Source organism: Plecotus auritus, assembly GCF_963455305.1.
Source record: "Plecotus auritus genome assembly, chromosome: X".
In the NCBI taxonomy this organism is placed as follows: Eukaryota; Metazoa; Chordata; class Mammalia; order Chiroptera; family Vespertilionidae; genus Plecotus; species Plecotus auritus.
In genome coordinates, this window is record NC_137784.1 from 40,976,910 (window position 1) to 40,998,422 (window position 21,513).

At 38.5% G+C, this 21,513-nt stretch overlaps 1 protein-coding gene and 1 pseudogene across 13 annotated transcripts in view; one reads left to right on the top strand and one right to left on the bottom strand.

Annotated features, from left to right (window-relative positions):
- Positions 1 to 21,513, top strand: part of ATRX (ATRX chromatin remodeler) — a 349,866-nt gene that overhangs the window by 77,586 nt on the left and 250,767 nt on the right. For 4 of the 12 annotated variants that reach the window (XM_080653251.1, XM_080653256.1, XM_080653259.1 and 1 more), the window contains 5 exons: positions 8,479 to 8,534; positions 10,497 to 10,549; positions 12,200 to 12,324; positions 15,271 to 15,384; positions 19,434 to 19,543. In XM_080653251.1, coding sequence (XP_080509377.1) covers positions 8,479 to 8,534; positions 10,497 to 10,549; positions 12,200 to 12,324; positions 15,271 to 15,384; positions 19,434 to 19,543 — 458 coding nt within the window. The remainder of the gene's footprint in view (positions 1 to 8,478; positions 8,535 to 10,496; positions 10,550 to 12,199; positions 12,325 to 15,270; positions 15,385 to 19,433; positions 19,544 to 21,513) is intronic. The other 8 variants (XM_080653255.1, XM_080653257.1, XM_080653262.1 and 5 more) reach the window with 3 other exon arrangements.
- Positions 9,923 to 10,384, bottom strand: LOC308240365 (pancreatic progenitor cell differentiation and proliferation factor-like; annotated as a pseudogene). The gene has a single exon. The product of its transcript is annotated as a pancreatic progenitor cell differentiation and proliferation factor-like (transcript).

Sequence of the window (21,513 nt, forward strand, 5' to 3'; positions counted from 1 at the left end):
TCTCTCTCTCACTCTCCCTCCCCTCTCTCATCTTCCCTCCCCTCCATTCTTTGAAAAGCAATGGAAAAAATATCCCTCTGGTGAGGATTGACCCACCCCCCCAATTTTATATTTTAGAGTAGTTTTGGTTTAAGTTCACTGAAAAATTAAGTGTAAAGTACAGAGATCCCCTATATATTCCTCTCTACATGAGCACAGCATCCCCAAGTGTAATCATCCTGTACCAAAGCCATATATTCGTTATAATAGATGAACCTACATTGACAAGTCATTATCATCCCAAACTCATAGTTTGCATTAGATTTTCCTCTTGATGTTTTACATTCTAAGGATTGTTCACATATATTTTAATGACATTTATCTACCATTATAGTATCACTAGAGGCCCGATGCACGAAAATTCGTGTAAGAGTAGGCCTTTCTTCCCCCGGCTGCTGGCACTGGCTTCCCTCTAACACCTGGGTCCCAGGCTTCCCTCCTCCGGCCACCGGCAGGCACCTGGTACCCTCACTGCTTCCCTTGCGCCGCTGCAGGCACCCAGGACCTGGGCTGGCTTCCCTCAGGCCCCGGCTTCATTAGGCAGAACGTCCGAAAGAGGTCCGGTCTAATTAGCATATTACCCTTTTATTATACTAGAGGCCAGGTGCACATATTCGTGCACAGGTGGGGTCCCTTGGCCTGGCTGGTGATAAGGGCCAATTGGGGCCATCTCGCCCAGTCCCATTTAGGGTGATCGGGGCCGGCCTGGTGGGAACAGGGGGATCGTGGGACGTTGGCTGGCTGGCTGGTTGGCTGACAGCAGGAGGTTGGGTGTGGGAGCGTACTGACCATCAGGGGGCAGCTCCTGTGTTGAGCGTCTACCCCCTGGTGGTCAGTGCGTGTCATAGCAACCAGTCGACTGGTTGTTTGGTCATTTGGTCGCTTAGGCTTTTATATATATAGATAGTATCATACTGGTTAGTTTCGCTGCATTATGCCTCTGTTGGTCTATCTAGCCTTTCTTTCCACCCCCCACCCCCCAACCCCTAGCAAACACTGATCTTTTTACTGTTTTCATAGTTTTGCCTTTTCCAGAATGTCATATAGTTAGAATGATACACTATGTGGCCTTTTCAGATTATCTTCTTTCAGTTAATAATAATGCATTCAGTGTTTCTCCATCTCTTTTCTTGGCTTTATAGCTTATTTCTTTTTAATGCTAAATAATAATTTTACTGTCTGGATGTACCATAGTTAGTTTATCTATTCACATTCTAAAGAATATCATGGTTGCTTCCAAGTTTTGGCAATTATGGATAAAGCTGCTTATAAAGATGTTAATATAAATAAAGATATTTATAAGAATTTGAGTGTAGGTTTTGGAGTGCACATAGTTTTTAACTTATTTGGGTAAATATTGGGGAGTGTGATTGCTGGATCATATAGTAAGAGTATGGTTAATATGGAAGAAACTGCTAAAATCTCTTCCAAAGGGGCAGTAGTATTTTGCATTCCCATAAGCAATGATGATAGTTCTTTTGCTCTACATCCTCACCAGCATTTGTTATTGTTAGTGTTCTGCATTTTGTACATTCTTTTTTGTTGTTGTTGGTAATCCTCATCCAAGGATATTTTTTCCATTGGTTTTTTTTTTTTAGAGAGAGTGGAAGGTAGGGGGAGAGACACAGAGAGAGACAGCTGTGTGAAAGAGACACTTTGATTAGTTGCCTCTTGCACATGCCCTGACCAGGACTGGGGATCGAGCCTACAACCCAGGTATTTGCCCTTGACGGGGATTGAACCGGGATCCTTCAGTCCGTGGGCTGATGTTCTGTCCACTGAGCCAAACCGGACAGGGCTGTACATTGTAAGAGGTGTGTAGTGTTATCTTGTTTTAATTTCCAATTCCCTAATGATACATGATGTGAAGCATCTTTAATTTCCAATTCCCTGATGTGAAGCATATTTGCCATTTTTATATCTTTGGTAAGATGTCTTCAAATCTTTTGCCTATGTTTAATCATGTGTATTTTATTGTTGCGTTGTGAGAATTCTTTGTATATTTTAGATGATAGTCTTTTTACAATATATTTTACTAGGGGACCGGTGCACGAAGATTTGTGCACGGAGCGGGGGTGTCCCTCAGCCCGACCTGCACCCTCTCCAATCTGGGAGCCCTCAGGGGAGCCCTCTCCAATCTGGGAGTTTCTGTCTGTATTTGCAATCCTACGAGTGAATTGTCTGAGACCCCAACCCAGTTTGGTTTGTTGCTCACCGAATAATAGAGGCATCTTTTTTTCTTTGCTTCATTGGTGGAGATTTCCTGGGAGTTTTAGGATATCTTCCCTTTAATTTTTCCTAGATACTCTGATTTTACTTATGTCTCTCACCTTTGCTTCCTCTCCATCCCCCACCGCAACAGTAACTTGCTCCAGGCTCACTTTGCTCTAGTGTCTAGGTCACAGGGGTGGGCAAAGTTTTTGACTCGAGGGCCACAATGGGTTCTTAAACTGGACCGGAGGGCCCGAACAAAAGCATGGATGGAGTGTTTGTGTGAACTAATATAAATTAAAAGTAAAGGAGCAGATAGGAGAGCAAGAGACCTGGATAGAACAGCCGGATCCGGCCCGCGGGCTGTAGTTTGCCCACGGCTGGTATAGGAGATCCATCTGCCACCAGAACTATGATTCCCAGCATTCCTGGTGCTCCCTGCGCTCTGGGCTTCTGCTTCCGGTCCTGGGGCTGCCATCAGAACTACTACTCCCAGAATTCCTGGTGCCCCCCGGGCTCTGGGTTTTCCCTTCCTGCTCTGTCTCCGTCCCACGGCCTCCCACTCTGCCAAGTCCTCCAAACCACCAGCTCTCCCTCTCTGCTCTCCGTCTGGCAGCTTGGGGAGCCAAGTTCCCCAAGCCGCTCTACTCTCCGCTGGCTCTCCCGCCACCCGGCACCTGTGTATGCAAATTAACCCACCATCTTTGTTGGGTTAATTTGCATACTCACTCCTGATTGGCTGGTGAGCGTAGCAGAGGTATGGTCAATTTACATGTTTCTCTTTTATTACATAGGATTGCTTTCAAAGAGGAAGGGAGAGGGAGAGAGAGATAGAAACATCAATGATGAGAGAGGACCATTGATTGGCTGCCTCCTGCATGCCCCCCACTGGGGATCGAGCCTGCAACCTGGGCATGTGCCCTTGACCGGAATCAATCCTGGGACCCTTCAGTCTGCAGGCTGACGGTCTATCCACTGAGCCAAACTGGCCAGGGCTAGATGATAGTCTTTTATCAGATACATCTTTTGCAAATATTTTCTCCCAGTCTGTGGGAGAGAGACTTGTTTTTTATTTTCTTGAAGTTTGCTACTATTTTGTTGGACTTTTGCATCTATATTCATAAGTTATATTGGTCTGTAGATTTCTAAGTGATATTGGTCTGTAGGGTTCTCTTTTTGTGGTATTTTTTGTATGATACTGATCTCATAAAATGAGTTGGGAAATGTTCCTTCCTTTTTTTTTTTTATATTTTATTGATATTTCACAGAGTGGAAGAGAGAGCGATAGAGAGCTAGAAACATCGATGAGAGAGAAACATCGATCAGCTGCCTCCTTCACACCTCCCACTGGGGATGTGCTCGCAGCCAAGGTACATGCCCTTGACCGGAATCGAACCCGGGACCTTTCAGTCCGCAGGCCGACGCTCTATCCACTGAGCCAAACCGGTTTCGGCTGTTCCTTCCTTTTTTATTGGGAGAGTTTATGAAGAATTTGTATTAATTCTGTTTTGTTTTGGATTTTTATGTTTTTAATCCTCACCCAAGGATATTTTTCCACTGATTTTTAGAGAGAGGGAAAGACAGAGAGAAATATCAATGTGAGAGAAACACATTGATTGGTTGCCTCCTGCATGAGTCCTGACCAAGGTCTGGGCTGGGGAGGAACCTGCAACCAAGGTATGTGCTCTTAACTGGAATTGAATCCAGTAACCTTTGGTCTGGTCTATCCACTGAGTCAAACCGGCTAGGACTGGATTTTTTTTTACTGTTTTGGTATAATTCTGAGTGAAGTTATATGGATCTTTTCTTTTCTTTATGGGTAGATTTTTTTTTAAATTTCTAATTCAGACTTCATTTATAGGTCTATTCACAATGTGTGTTTGTTTTTAATTCATTTTTATTGATTTTAGAGAGGAAGGGAGAAGGAGAGAGAGACAGAAACATCAAAGATGAGTGATAATCATCAATCTGCTGCCTCCTGCACATCCCCCTCTGGGACCAAGCCTGCAACCCTGGGCATGTGCCCTGACCTGGATTCGAACTGTGACCTCCTGGTTCCTAAGTTGATGTTCAACCTCTGAGCCGCACCAGCCAGGCCACAATGTCTGTTTTTTCCCCATTATAAATTATAATTTATTCTCATGCCCATCTTTGGGATATAGATTGTTTATAATTTAAATTAATTTCAAATTAAGGCTTTTAGATCAGACAATTTAACTTTTTTTGGCCTATTTTTTTCATTGTTAAATATATTTTTTATTGTTGATAGTATTACAGATATCTCCCATGGCTGCCCCCTGCCTCCCCCACAGGTCTTCACTACCCTATTGCCTGTATCTATGTGCTATGCATATCCATAATAATAAAAGTGTAATATGCTAATTAGACCAGACACCTGGATGTCCTTTCAGATGACCTTCCGGATGAAGCCATGGCGGCGGGGGCCAAGGCAGAGGCAAGCACCATGGCAGGCAGGGGCCGAGGCAGAGGCTGATAGGGGCGATTAGGCAGGCAGGTGAGCAGTTAGGGGCAATCAGTCAGGCAGGCAAGCGGTTAGGAGCCAGATGTCCCGGATTGCAAGAGGGTGCAGGCTGGGCTGAGGGACCTCCCACAACCCCCTGTGCATGAATTTTGTGCATCGGGCCTCTAGTAAGTATATAAGTTCTTTGGCTTATCTCTTCTCGTTCCCCCAACCCCACATCGAGGTATGTCAGTCTGTTCCATTCCTCCATGCTTTGGGTCTTATTTTGTTGGTCAATTAATTTTGTTCATTAGCTTCCATAAGTAAAGTGAGATCATGTGATAGTTGTCTTTTTCAGTTAGGCTTATGTCATTTAGCATAATATTTTCCATGCCCATCCATGCTGTCCCAAAGGGAAATAGAGCCCTCTTTTACAGCGGCATAGTATTCTATAGTGTAAATGACCCACAGTTTTATTTAAAAAATATTTTATTGTTCAAATTATTACATGTCTCCCTTTTCCCACATTGACCTCTCCCAGCCCATCCTGTCCCCCAGCACAAGCCCTCACCCCCTATTGTCTGTGTCTATTGATTATGCTTATATGCATGCATACAAGTCCTTTGGTTGATCTCTTACCCTTCCTCCCCTGTCTTCCCTCTGAGGTTTGACTGTCTGTTTGATGTTTCTATGTCTCTGGATCTATTTTTGTTCATCAATTTATGTTGTTCATTATATTCCACAAATGAGTGAGATCATGTGATACTTATCTTTCTCTGACTGGCTTATTTTGCTTAGCATAATGCTCTCCAGGTTCATCCATGCTGTTGCAAATGGTAAGAGTTCTTTCTTTTTTACAGCAGTGTAGTATTCCATTGTGTAGATGTTCCACGTCCTTTAATCCACTCATCTGCTGATGGGTACTTAGGCTGTTTCCAAATCTTAGCTATTGCTAATTGTGCTGCTATGAACATAGGGGTCTATATATTCTTTCTGATTGATGTTTTAGAATTCTTAGGATATATTCCCATAAGTGGGATTGCTGGATCAAACAGCAGTTCAATTTCTAATGTTTTGAGGAAACTCCATACTGTTTTCCACAATGGCTGTACCAGTCTTCATTCCCACCAGCAGCGTACTAGGGTTCCTTTTTCTCCACATCCTTGCCAGCACTTGTTATTTGTTGATGATAGCCATTCTGACAGATGTGATATGGTACCTCATTGTCATCCAAAAATATTTTAAAAAATGAATCAGATTTTAACTCCCTTTCCATCATGCCCACTGTTTACACCCTTATCAATCACTCTCTCAAATCTTGACTGGTTATCCTTGAACCCATCCTTCATAGTGTTGCCAGAGATGCAAATGAAATCTGAGAAATTTTCACCTATTTTGCAAAGTATAAAAGGACTTCTGTAGCCTGTACCTGGTCTGCTTCTTCCAGTGTTATGTCAGTCCCAGCTTCTTCTTGAATTCCCTGCCTTCCTTGATCTTCTGTACTCTCTTGTGTCTATACTTGCTGGAATTCTGCTGGAGAATCTCCCTTCTCTCACCCCATCCCCTCACCTGAGTATTACTACTCTTCAAGTCTTAGCTCAAACATTACTTTCTTCCTTAACTAAGTTTTTCCTCATTCTTCCATGTGAATTGAGATCAGTTCAACACATCTATATTAATAAAAGGGTAATATGATAATTATATCGGGAGACCTTCTAGGAGTCCTGGATGTCCTTCTGGACAAAGCCATGGTGGTGGGGCCGAGGCAGAGGTGGTTAGGGGCGACCAGTCTGGCAGGGGCGGGCAGTTAGGGGTAATCAGGCCGGAACGGGGGGGCAGTTGGGGTTGATCAGGCCAGCAGGCAGAGTGGTTTGGGGCGATCAGGGAAGCAGGCAGGTGAGTGGTCAGGAGCCTGCGGTCCCAGATTGAGAGAGGGATGTCTGACTGCCGGTTTAGGCCCTCCCTGCCAGCAGTTGGACATCCCCCAAGGGGTCCCAGATTGGAGAGGGTGCAGGGCAGGCTGAGGGACACTCCCCCGTACACGAATTTCTTGCACTGGGCCACTAGTTGTATTATAATTATTTAGATACCAGTCTTTCCCATTAGACTGTGAGCATCTTGATTACAGATACTTTTAAGTTAATTTTTCCCCTAGCATTCAGCAGTGTCTTTTAGAAGGGTCCTCAGTAAACATCCACTTACTCTGTAGCCATTTTTAACCTACCACAATGTCTATTCTTGAGTCAGTTTCATTAGTTTGTGTGTGTTTAAGAATTTGTCCATTTTATTTAGGTTATCTAATTTTTTGGTGTACAATTGTTCAAGATATTTCAATATACTCCCCCTTTTAAAATATATATTCTTCTCAATTTCTGAGAGGAAGGGAGAGGGAGAGAGAGAGAAACATCAACGATGAGAGAAAAATCATTGATTGGCTGCCTCTTGCACACCCCCCCCCCCCACTGGGGATTGAGCCGCAACCCGGGCATATACCTTGGATGGGAATTGAACCAGTGACTTCTTGGTTCCTGGGTCAATGCTCAACTGCTGAACCACATCTGTCTGGGCAATCTCCCCTTTTAAAATAGTTAGTAACATCCCGTCTTTAATTTTTGATTCTAGTATTTGAGTTTTGTCTCTTTTTCTTGACTAATCTAGTTTACACTTTGTCAATTTTGTTCATCTTTTCAAAGCATTACAGTGTGGGTCTCCTTATATCTTCTATGGATTCAACCAAACATGGATTGAACATTTTTGGAAAAAAATTATGTTTTTGGTGACGTGTACTATGTAGTTGGCTTGTGATTGTTGTGTCCATGCTGAATATGTATAGTTTTTTTTTTCTTGTCATTACTCCATAAACAATACAGTATAACAAATATTTATGTGGCTGTTATATTATTTGAGGCATTGGAAGTAATCCACAGATGATTTAAAGTATATGGCAGGATGGGTGTAGGTTAAATGCAAGTACTTCAGCATTTTATTTAAGGGACTTGAGCCCTCCAGGATTTCATATCTGCAGAGGGACAGATACTGAGGGACCACATCAAGTATCACTGATTTTTCTCTATTGCTTTTTTATGCCCAGTTTCATTAATTTCCTCTCTAATCTTTATTTCCTTCTCTGTGTTTTCTTTAGGTTAGTTTGCTGTTATTTTACTGTATCTTTTTTACAATTTATTTATATATTTATTTATTTAATTAATTTATTTTTGTTTGTTTATTAATCCATACCCGAGGATATTTTTCCATTGATTTTTTTTTTAAGGGAGAGTGGAAGAGAGGGAAAGACAGAGAGAAACATTAATGTGAGAGAAACACATCGATTGGTTGCCTCCTGCATGAGTTCCGACCAGGGCCTGGGCCAGGGAGGAGCCTGCAACCAAGGTACGTGTCCTTGACCGGAATCATTCCTGGGATCCTTTGGTCCACAGGTCGATGCTCTAGCCACTGAGCAAAACTGGCTAGGGCAGAGACATACAATTTATTAATAGTATGATTTTATTTTTAGTAGGAGATGAAGCTTAAAATTTCTTTTAAGAGATTAAACCTTAGACAATTATAATAGGGAATGGTTTGCTACCAGACTACTCTTTTTTGAAATTTAAGAGTGATTTTAGTCAGACAACTCTTCTAGGAATAAATTAATGAATACTGTCATGCTTCATAGATTAAAAAATGTGTTCATGGAGTCGTAGGTTTTGCTGTTCTGTTTGATAATGGATTGAAGAGATAAATAATGTTTTTATTTCTTCTCTTTTAAGATAAAATCATTGGTACTGGAAATAACTCTGATATGGTGGAAAACAGCAAGGAGGAGGTAAGAATAATTTGAAACATTTAAAATAATTGCTAATAACAACTAGAGTAATGTCTTAGATTGCTTCTATTTAATTCATGCATGTGTTAAATTCACTGTTATACCCAAGTATTATTATGCTACTTCATTTTGGGTAGTTGTTCGTTTTTAGAAGATATTTATTGATTTTGATATTATTGTGGTTCAGCAGTATACCAAAAGTCAGACAACTGAAGGCTTGCTAACAGATAGATATTTGAACATTATTATATTGTAACAGTGGTGCTGAAGGTGGTTGTTACAGGCAAAACATGATTCTGAGATTTCTCAAAACTGGATAGTCCGGGTATCTTGAGCATTATCATAGGAACCTATCCTGGGATCCTTCACATGATCCTTCACCAGGCCTACACTATGATTTTGGTATTCTTTTTACCTAATGTAAAATATTTAATCCAGTAAAATATATTTATTATACTGGCAAAGTAAGAGTAAATTTAGTGTCTTAAATCAAATTGTAGAAGGTATTTTGTGCCATAATTAGGGTAGAGAAAATGACACATTTTTATATCCTTAAAACTCCCTACCTCTGTTGGGATCTGATTATTTCTAGATCTTTTTTTTGTCTTTGTTGACTTGGGCTAAGAACTTGATACAGAAGTGTAACCTCTCCCTCCCCCTAATTTTTTTTTTCTTTTAAATTTTTTTTAATTGTTTGAAGTATTACAAATAGTACTAAATTTTTCTTAAATATATTTTTATTCATTTCAGAGAGGAAGGGAGAGAGAGAGAGAGATAGAAACATCAGTGATGAATCATTGATAGGCTGCCTCCTGTATGGCCCCTTCTGGGGATTAAGCCCGAAACCCTGGCATGTGTCCTGACCAGGAATCGAACCATGACCTCCTGGTTAATCCATTGAGCCATACCCTTCTGGGCTCACCCCCTAAAATTTAACATTAACAATTTAATAAAAACTCAGAAAATTATTTTAAAACTAGGAAACCTGGGAGTCAATGAGAATTAGATTTTAAGTTCCTTTTAGAAAAATATTTTACATATATATACATGTATGTATCATTATATCACTGTATCAGAGGTCTTGTCATAGGTTACTAGTTAATTTTTTTTTTTTTTGCTGTCTGCTTCTCATTTATTTTCCACTTGGTGCAAGGCACATGGTTATGGGGTGTTAGGCAGGCTTGCGTGTGGCTTGGGTAGTAAAGAGTGGGGCTCTACTCAACTTCCTTTTTGGTGTTTTGCTGTTTTGCTATAAAAGAACCCAACTGCGTATGCTTGTTGCAGCCGGCCTAGTCTACAAGAGGTGGGGTGAGGGAAGGGGATGGGGGGGGGCGGGGCGGGGAGGGGCTCAAAGAGCCTTGCGCCTCTGGAAGTCTGGTGGCAGCCACTCAGGATGGTGGCCCAGCGTTGGCTTTGCCAGGCTGGCCGCCAGGCTGCTTCCTTGTGGCTTCCCGAGCCAGGTCACAGGTGATCACGCTGCTGGCGGCCTGGGGAGATTCCGAGTGCTCTGGGGACTCCAACACTGTGGCCATGAATGGGAGAGTGGACTTCCCAAAAAAGAAGCTTGCCCACCAGTGACCTGGGTCGGCTTTGGAGAGACCCGGGTGGTGGGGGATGGCTTCCCCAGGGTACTCAGCACTTCCACAGGAGTTGTTACTGGGAGTGGAACCCAGGCGGCGCCGTTAGTAGTCGTGGGTGGCCACGAGTGAGCCGCTGGAGGGGATGGCTGCCATGCTCTTGCTTGTGGACTGGTGGAAACCTCGGCGGCGACCCCTCGCTGATCTCGGCGCGCGATCATGGTGGCGGGAACGGGGGCGCTAGGCCAGGGAGCCCATTTGCAGAGGAGACGATGGGAGGCCACACCACGACCGAGATGCACACGCTAATACACGGTTACTAGTTAATTTTAGGGGTGTTTCTTTCAAAGTCTTAATCACCTCTGTATTTATTTTTCACATTTAGGGAGCTAGCTCTTCAGGAAAATCCAAATCGTCAGGATCATCACGATCAAAGAGGTTGGTTGATGTTGCAGGGAAAAAAGTTAATTTATTTTTCAGATTGTATTTTTTTCTAAGAATAACTTTTTTCTAAACTTACTTGAAGTACTCTTGTTTTAAGTAAACTATTTTATACAAACATACATATTCAAATGCTCAGTATAGTATAATGAATCTTTTATTTATCACTTGGCTTCAATAATTATTAATTCATTCTGACTTTGAATTCTTATTGAATTTTCTGGGGAGGATTTATTAGGTGCTAGTGGCCTTTACAATATGTATATCACTTCTTTTAGATCATATATGTGCTTTGAAAAAGGAGGAAAAGGGAAATGAAATACTGAATGCCTCATGAGGCAGTATGTTTTTTTTAGGGTTATGTGAAATTGTCTAAGATTGGGAGTGGTAGCCATTATAGTTATGAGGAATTTATAAGGAGATCAAAGAATGGTAAAAAATACTTATCTGTGTAAAATTGCCAGTGAATTGTACATAATGACTGAAACTACTTCCAAGCATACTATAATGCATACTACACTATGTAGCATAATTCTTCTTTTAAAATATATTTTTATTGATTTCAGAGAGGAAGGGAGAGAGAGATAAAGATAGAAACATCAGTGATGAGAGAGAATCATTGTTTGGTTGCCTCCTGCATGTCCCACACTGGGGATCGAGCCCAGAACCTGGGCATGTGCCCTGACTGGGAATTGAACCGTGACCTCCTGGTTCATAGGTCGATGCTCAACCACTGAGCAACACTGGCTGGGCTGTGTAGTATAGTTCTTTTTTTAAAAAAAATATATTTTATTGATTTTTTACAGAGAGGAAGGGAGAGGGATAGAGAGTTAGAAACATCGATGAGAGAGAAACATCGATCAGCTGCCTCCTGCACACCCCCTGCTGGGGATGTGCCCGCAACCAAGGTACATGCCCTTGACCGGAATCGAACCTGGGACCCTTCAGTCCGCAGGCCGATGCTCTATCCACTGAGCCAAACCAGTTAGGGCAGTATAGTTCTTATTAGGAGTTTTCAATTTACTTTATTGGACTTTTGTTGTTTCTGATCAGTGGGACTGTCTCTCTTTTTTAAAACTGTCCTGCTCTGAAGCATTTGGGATAATTTTAAAATTTTATTTATAGATTTTGAGAGAGAGAGAGAGAGAGAGAGAGAGAGAGAGAGAGAGAGAGAGAGAAAGAAAGAGAAGAAAGAGAGGAAGAGATAGAAACATTGATTCATTGCTTCATTGATTCATGCATTCATTGGTTGATTCTTGTATGTACCCTTACCGGTGATTGAACCTGCAACCAGAGCCCGGGTATCTGGACGATGCTCTAACCAGCTGACCTACCTGGCCAGGATGGGAATATCTCTTAATAAACACAGCTTGATTGTTATTAACTTATTCTCTAAAGTAATGATTCTTAACCAGGAGTTTCCTTCACAATCCCTTGGTAGCTTATTTGAATGCACATGTCTTGGTCCTACCTACTGAGTTGTAATCTTCACTAATATGGAATAGAGATGTATGCTTCCCTAGGTGATTTTGATATGTTTTCCTGTGTAAGAGCCACTGCTCAATCTAAACCTGTTATTTATATTCTTTGGGTGTTATTCCAATTGTCAGAAGTGTCCATAATTCTATGGATGTAATTCTTTCATAGGAAACCTTCAATTGTAACAAAATATGTAGAATCTGATGATGAAAAACCTTTGGATGAGACTGTAAATGAAGATGCTTCTAATGACAATTCAGAAAATGATATTACTATGCAAAGCTTGCCAAAAGGTAATGTGTATTATTTTTTCATATGAATTTAAGTTGAAATGTATTTTAATAAGTTATTATTATAAAATTGGAACTTGATTTTTGTTAATTGTGTGTAAAGGACCAATCTGGCATTTTAATAGTGATGGAAATGATAATGTGTTATTGAGGTTATTAATTTAGAATATTCAGTCAGCTTTGAAAAGAACAACACTTATTTTCTCTTTCGAATGGGTTCTAGAAAAGGGATTTTAGTTTTCATTATACATGATTGTGGAAGTTGGTTTAACATTTTAATATATTAAGTTTTGGTTCAGTAAATTTTAATGTGCTTGCTTTGTAGAAAAACATAATGAATATTCTGAAAACTTTTTAACAAAAACATTTAAAATTGAGTTTTACTGTACTCTTAAATTTCCTAAGAGTTAAAGCTAAAGTTAACTATTAAAGATAGATTTAGGTGTATTTTTTGTAATTATCCCTTTAAAAAGCCTTGTCAATATATTTCTCAACTGTTGCAGTTCTAACCTTTAAGCATAGTTAATTAAATTGCGACAAAAAAGCCAAATGAAAATCTTGAGTTTTTCATAGTCCAAGTCTGAGAGCAGAATGATTTCCTCATGAGAGAATGACAAGGGTCTTGGTAATTTCACGGTGTTTCAGAGTTAAAAGTTTGGATTATTTTTCTTTATTAAATAGTTTATGGCTCTTAGCAGATTTTTCAAATTTATTTTGACAGCATTGTTCAGTAAATTTTCTTCTTTGTACTTATGTTTTTATGACATGTTTTTTGACTACAGAAATTTTAAAAAATGGTGGGTAGGAGGATAAGACATTGCTTGACTAAGACCAATTAGAAGTTACTGTAGCTGAGGAATGAAGTGAGGAAAAATGAGTAAATGAGAGAAAGAAGAAAGATAGAAGGAAAATAGATGGGCCTACCATTTACATGGTTTTTGCAAATAATCTATGATAATATTATATAATGGTTTTGCTAGCCAAGGACAGAAACTGCTAACATGGGAGTCTGAGTCCTATAGGCAGTGATTCACTTTGGCTTGCTTCATTGTCAGTGGTTGTCACTGGGAGTCTTTATGATGGCTACTGGGTGAGCTAAGAACTAGGAATTCAAATATTTCTTTTAATGATGTTGTGGAAGAAAGTTAGTATGAGATGTTACTAACTTGCCCTAAGCATAGTACTTTCCCACTAAACCAGAAATAAACTCATTCTATGAGGTTAAATTTGGGTGATTTATAATTATTGTTAATAATTATATATTGAGTGTGTATAGATACCAGATTCTTTTTTTTTTTAAATATATTTTATTGATTTTTTACAGAGAGGAAGGGAGAGGGATAGAGAGTTAGAAACATCGATGAGAGAGAAACATCGATCAGCTGCCTCTTGCACACCCCCTACTGGGGACATGCCCGCAACCAAGGTACATGCCCTTGACCGGAATCGAACCTGGGACCTTTCAGTCCGCAAGCCGACGCTCTATCCACTGAGCCAAACCGGTTTCGGCGATACCAGATTCTTAAAAAATTAACTCATTTAATCCTCAAAACAGTGCTGTAAGGTAGATACTGTTTCTACTTGTAGAGACGAAGGAACAAATTCAGAATTCAAGGAACTTTTTCAGTTTTAAATTGAGAAGCTAAAATTTGAACCCAGGTCTGTCTGAATCCAAAGCTGAATCCACTCTGCTGCTTTGCTTCCATTTAGAGGAGAAACTTCAGAAAGAATCCTAATATTTTTTGTTAGCTATAAATCTTTAGCTTTTTTCAAGTGCTGGGGCGTCTCTGAGAGTATATATGTGAAATGGTTGTGGTTGATTAAATTTTTTTGGAGATTATGTAAATTTACCCGTTTGTAGAAACTCAGTCCTTTGTGCCTTCCCCTTTTCTCAGAAATTCATTTAACTAGATTGCTCTTCCTTGCAAAAATCTGCTTGCTGAATAACATGGACACATGAGTCAGGGGAACCTCCCCTGACTATCAGGTTTTACTTTCTTAATTGTTGCCATAATGCACAATTACTAAGCTCAGCAATGTAGATAAATGTGAGACCTGGACCCTTTTTCTATATCCCTGCTTTATTTTTTCTTAAGAGATTAAAATGAAAAATTAAATGAACAACCTCTGTCTTAAATTCACATGCTTTATAGCTAAGAAAGTACAGTCTTTCTAAAATATTTCCATAGGAACTAACAATTGATGTCATTCTACAGTTTATTGTTAGAGTACTTGAGCTTAAGTATCTTAAAGAAACCTTTTGTATGAAACTCTTTAAGGACTTTGTAGGGAACTGAAACTTTGACATACTAGTTGGGAAAGGCCTCAGAATAGGTACAGCAATAATAGCAGAATTAACTTCTCATATTGCCCCCCCTTATTCTCATCCAAAGCAATATAAACATCTCTTAATAATCTTTTTCTCAGTTTGTAAGTTGTATAAATTTCTAATCACTGTGTTGTATAACTGAAAATAACACAATATTTAATGTCAACTATAATTGAGAAATAAAAAGAAACCTCAAACATCTTTTTTTTAAGTTTACAATTTGGATTATGAGAAGAATAGGATATCTTTTTACAATTTCCCATCTGGTCATTTTATAAACTCTTTATGGAACTTAGCATGGATGTTCATATAGGCACTATAAAAATCAGAACTGGGCTGAGATTTTCTGCTTTATTCACACATTTATGTTATAATTAGTTTATAATACCTCCCTCTCCCATTTTTATGAGCAATATTCCAAAAAGTAATCTGATTGTTGACACCTGGCCCTTTTACTATTTCTCTGTTTTATTTTCTCTTAAGAGGTCCTTATACAAGTATTGAAAGCTTGAAAGAAACAAAACTATGTACCAGCAATGTTGGCTTTATCTGAACTGAAGTCTTGTACTTCATGTGCACATTTAATATGTGTAATGGTTTTTTAAATGAAATCATTCTAGGTACAGTGATTGTACAACCAGAGCCAGTGCTGAATGAAGACAAAGATGATTTTAAAGGGCCTGAATTTAGAAGCAGAAGTAAAATGAAAACTGAAAATCTCAAAAAACGCGGAGGTAAATACAAATGAAAATGAAAACATGAATTTAAAATTGCTGTTTATGACCATATTGGAAAATCTGATGTGCTTACTAAAAATACCTCCACTTTTCTGCCCATTGTTTATTAAAAGCACTACTTAAAAATAACTTCTGTTTCTCTCTGAGCTCTGAAGCAGAAAAGGTTAATACCATTTATCAAAACACCTTTGCCTTCAGTGGCTATTAAGTTATCTCAAGAAGACTAGCATTTCCTTCTTGCACATGTTAGTTCTGTATTGCCTATATGTCAGAATACTATGTGTTCCCTCACCCCAAAATAATTTTAGATTTGGACAAAATCTTGCCTCCTTCATGTAACTTTATACATATCTAAAACATTGTTTCACAGAATGATGAACATTTGCATTAGTATTACCTGGGGTGCTTTTTAAAAATTCAAGTCCCTTGACTCCATTCCAAACAAATTAGAATTTCTGGGGATGATGTCAGAAATTTGCCCCAGTTTCTTATGTACATTAAAGTTGGAGATCTATTGATCTAAGGATAGCAATGCAGGTTGAGTAGAAAAGATAAGGGAGCTAGAGTTAGTAACCTTCCCTACATTTCCCTGAACGTCATCTCTTCCTTTGTCTGTCTACTCTCACTTATATACACAATTATATTGGCTTATCATATGTAGAAAGTTAGCATAAGTAGAATTCATTTAGAAATTCATGATAATGGAGTATGTATCCCATTGTTTGTGATTTTTAAATAGTGTCTATATGTATTTTTGGGGCATATTAACAGAGCCGGAATCCATGACTATAAAAGGAATCAATCTCTGTAAGATAGAACATGACACTAAATTTCTGAGTAGAAGTGTAATGGAAGTGTGTCTGCTTAATATTCTGTTCATTGTGAAATTATAGCATGGTTCTTATATTGTTGAGATTTTTTGTAGATTTTTATTTCAGTGCTATATGATTATCTTGATAGGACTAGTAAAACATATCTGTATTTATAAAATACCTATGATCAGTTTTCAGGTTAAATAATTTATTTTTTTGTGAAAGGAAATCAAGGGAATGTTTAGTTTTTTGTCCACAATGGGGTGTTCTATCTCTTTCAAATATAAGGAAGATTTATTGAGAATCTAGTTTATAGAAGGGTAATTACTGTTGCATCAACAAAGCTCACCAAAACTAAATAGTATTTTAAAAACAAGAGAAACGCCAAGTAGAAAATGATAGTAAGGACCAGTAGCATGAGTTTATTTTTTTCTGATCATAGATCCTCTAGAGAGGACACATAATTAAGTGTACTACATTGTGTTAAAATTAATACCTAAATGGGATCTTCTGGGAAGGAACTCTGGAGCAGCCAGTGTTTGAAAATGTGGATAAGTAGATTAAAATAGAACCAAAGTTTTTGGGGAGGGTGTTCCTAGCGCTACTTTGATATGCTGCTGGTATTTGGTCTGAGCTGATAAGTTTCTGGAGCATTTTATTGAGTGTTCTGTGTAAGAATGTTTACATTGTGCTTAAGGAAATACCTATATTTATAGCCATATAGTAGCACTTAAATCTTTCATGTTAGTTTTTGTCTTAATGATTTGGTATATCTTTAAGCTGTCAGAAATCACACCGGAAATATAACTATGTTCACTTATATATACTTGCATGAGTAAACTAGTGATCTGAGGTACTGAGTTGCTAGTTAATATTCAGACTTCCAAGGAAAGTTAGTTCAAAATTTGAAGACTAACTTAGGAAACTGTCAAGAATGTAAACTATATATAAAATATTCTTATATTGATTTGAAATAAAATTAAACACAAAGATATAGCTATGTTGACTATTTTAGGAGCCACTGTTGTTTAAGTACCATAGTCTCTTTTGACATCCTTTCCCTGGTTTAACTGTTTGAAAATATACTGCATACCTGATTTTCTATTTTTCTCAATAATTTTTTTTCCTCTTTAAAACTATTAAAATATATTGAGTTCAAAAACAACAATGCCTCCTTTTTATGTACTTACTGTATTATAATCATTAAGATATTTTATATCTAAAAATAAAAATTTAAAGCATATAGAAACAAGTACATAAAGCAAAGGAACATTTCAGTATTTTACAATATTTGCTTAAATGGAATATTGGTTCAGTCTTACTCTCATCAATTTCCCTTTCCTACCACCCTGAAGGTAATGATTATCTTGAAGTTTGTATGTGTGTGTGTGCATGCGTGTATGTGTGTGTGTGTGAGATTTCCAAGCATGTTTTTTATTTTTTCTGTACATATATTCATAAAAAAGCATTTATTTTTCTTTTAAACATATACAAAATAGTATGTTGTATATATCCTTTTGCAACATTTTCCATTCAACATTGTTTTCGAAATGTACCCATGTCAGTAAGTGTATATCTAGTTGTTTTATTTTTTACTGCTTCGTAGAATTCTGTTGTATGAGTAAACCACTGTCTATTTCCCAAATGTGAAGTTATTTCCAGTTTTTTTTTTCAAATTTTTCTAATTTCCTAATTAGTACTGCAGTGACTATCTTCTGTATGATTCCTTGTGCACATGTGGGAGAAATCCTTCAATGTATCACCTAGTTTTATTTAATTCTTGAGTGATATATGTGCAAAAAGCACTTAGAAGATGCTTAATAAATATTATCTAACATTGGGTGAACATTCAAACTCTAGCTTTTATTCATCTTGTTAGTTTATGTGAATGCAATTATTTTAAATGAAAAAGCACACTGTATATTTATGTTAAAACATACAAAATATATGAATACTAAAGATCAAACACTAATGCAGGACAATATGATTTAAAATATAATATTAGCAGCTTATGTAGTAAGTCAAATTTTCTATATTTTCTGGAAAGTATGGTGGTACCCTTATATATTGGATAAACTTTTGTAACCTCTGCAAAATAGAAATATTTGTGATAATGTTTGGGCCCGTAAGTGATTTGGACCTTAAAAGTAAGAAAACAAAATAAGAAATCAATAGGTGAAAAATGTTAGGTTGTTTTATCTTTTATTTAGGGATAGACAGAGTTTGTATTTTTTATTTTAGTTGTCTCGCTTTTATTTGTGAATGCAGGCATTTTCATTGTTGTTTTTTTTGAATCATAATCTACCTCCTTACTTTGATCAAGATCTTGGTTGCACATCAGAATCATCGGTAAAACTTTAAAAAATTTTTTAGGAGATTTCCATTTAGTAGTTTAGGGGTGGGGTTGACTATCTGTTTTTAAAAAGATTCACCGGATGATTCTAATGTTCAGCTCATATTTTGAAGCACTGTCTTAAGCAGCACTAGGGATGAGAGTGAGGCAGTAGAGGTTTCCTCTTATGATTTGTTCCTTAGGTTACCTTCAATCTGTTTTTCTGAAAATGCCCAATGGGGCTGTCCCTTCCTTCCTTCAACCATTGTGAGGTTTTGCTGCCAAGATAGGTGTACCTACAAGTCTTATTTGGAAATAGTCAGTGCAGCTATGGAGTAGACAGTGGAATAAACACAAAAATAAGGCAGCTTAATGGGAATTTTAGATAAAATTGAAGTAAATCTTGGGAACAAATTGGTAATATAATATTATCAGGTTTTCATATACTATTGAAAATAACTGTGTAGACAATTCCATTTTGAGAATAAAACCTATATCGCATACCTAACTTTAGTATAGGGTTGAAAAAGAATCTGTTCTATATATATATCATTTGGTTCTTCATTCTTCAAGATCTGAATTTATTTGCAAAATGAAAAAGAGTTCTTCACCCCTATTTTTAGAACTTCTTTTATGGAGTCTTGTTATATTGAGTTGTTGTGAGAAATAGGGTTTGCATTTGTAAAGGGAAACAAGTTAGAATTTGTATATCTGAGATTTGCTAAGATTGTCATATTTTTATTAAGTTAATAAAATTATTAACCTTTATGTGTCCAAATGTCATTTTCCCAAGGATTATGATATATTTAATTTCCAATACGAAAGTTGCAAAATTATGAACAATGTAAATATCTTTTTGTATGTGTGTATATGTGTTAATAACAGCCACTCATTTCTCCTAGAAGATGGGCTTCATGGGATTGTGAGCTGCACAGCTTGTGGACAACAGGTCAATCATTTTCAAAAGGATTCCATTTATAGACATCCTTCCCTCCAAGTACTTATTTGTAAGGTATGTAATGATCTATTGATAATTCATTCCACAAATAATTGAATGCATACCATGTGTCAGACTTGGTGCACAGCGTTAGAACTTTGGTTCACAGTGTTGAAGAAGAGGGCTAATATTGTAGTGGGGAAGACTGCCCAATTAGTGCCATGATATGGGAGATATTGGGAACACACAGGAAGCCTGTGTAATTTGGAGTTGGGTAAGGGGGGCTTTATAATGAAGACAATATAAAATAGAATATGAAATATAAATAGGAATTAGCCTGGTGAAGTTGATTTGGTTCAGCTTATTCCAGGCAGAGGCAAAATGGTGTTCAAAGGCTGGTAAGTAAGGGAGAGTGTGGTGTGTTACAAAATCTGAAGAGTGTATTTATATGCACACGCATGTTTTATAACCTTTTTTTCATGGATAAACATTAGTTTCCTTTAAATTTAAAAAAATGCACACTTTTATATAGTTGAGATCAGACTGAATATGCAAGTTTATATCTATTACATTATAAACATTTTCTCTTTTATTGAATTTATTGGGGTTATATTGCTTAATAAAATTATCTAGGTTTCAAGTGTACAATTTTATAATATACTAGAAGCCCGGTGCATGAAATTCATGCATGGGTAGGGTCCCTAGGCCTGGCCTGCGATCAGGGCCTATCAGGGCCTCTGGCTGCCAGCCGGGGCCTTCCTTCCTGCTACCAGCCAGGGCGTCCCTTCCCCAGCTGCTGGCTGCCGGCTGCTGGCTGGGGCCTTCCTTCGTTCTGCGCCGACCCCTGGTTGTCAGCACATGTCATAGTGAGCGATCCGTCTCCCAGTTGAACTCCCATGGGGACAATTTGCATATTAGGCTTTTATATATATATCATCTGTAAACTGTATTGTGTGTTCACCACCCAAAGTGAAGTCTCCTGCCATCATCATTTATCCCCCCTTTTCCCCTCTTCTACTTGCCCCCTCACCCCTCTTTCCCTCTGGTGATCACCCTATGGTTGGTTGTCTATGTCTATGAGGTTTGTTTTTTGCTTAATCTCTTCACTTATTTCACACAGCCCTCCTCCTCTCCCCTACCTTCTGAAAGCTGTCAGTCTGTTCTCTGTATCTGTGAGTCTGTTTTTATTTTGTTTGTTTATTTTGTTCATTAGATTCCACATATAAGTGAGATCAGATGGTATTTGTCTTTCTCTGACTGGCTTATTTCACTTAGCATAATATCCTCTAGGTCAGCCTTGGGCAAACTGCAGCCCGCGGGCCGGATCTGGCTGTTCTATCTGGTTCTCTTGCTCTCCCCTCCGCTCCTTTACTTTGAATTTATATTAGTTCACACAAACACTCCATGCATGCTTTTGTTCCGGCCCTCCGGTCCAGTTTAAGAACCCATTGTGGCCCTCGAGTCAAAAAGTTTGCCCACCCCTGCTCTAGGTCCATCCATGCTGTTGTAAAGGGTAAGATTTCTTTCCATTTTACAGCTGAGTGATATTCCATTATGTAAATGTACCACAGCTTTTTTCCCTGCTGATGGACAATTAAGCTGCTTCCAAATTTTGGCTATTGTAAATAATGCTGCAATGAACATTCTTTCAAATCAGTGTTTTGGTTTCTTTAGATATATTTCCAGAAGTGGAATTGCTAGGTCTTAAGACAGTTCCATTTATAATTTTTTGAGGAAACCATACTGTTTTCCACAGTGGCTGCACCAGTCTACATTCCTGCCAACAGTGCACAAGGGTTCTCTTTTCTCCACATCCTCACCAACACTTGTTGTTTGTTGATTTATTGACAACTAGAGGCCTGATGCACAAAATTCATGTAAGAGTAGGCCTTCCTTCCCTCAGCTGCCGGCGCCAGCTTCCCTCCAACACCTGGGACCCAGGCTTCCCTCTGGCCACTGGCAGGCACCTGGGACTTGGGCTTCCCTCCAGCTGCCGGCACCCAGGACCTGGGCTTCTCTCGCAGCGGGAGGCCCCGCCCACCTGC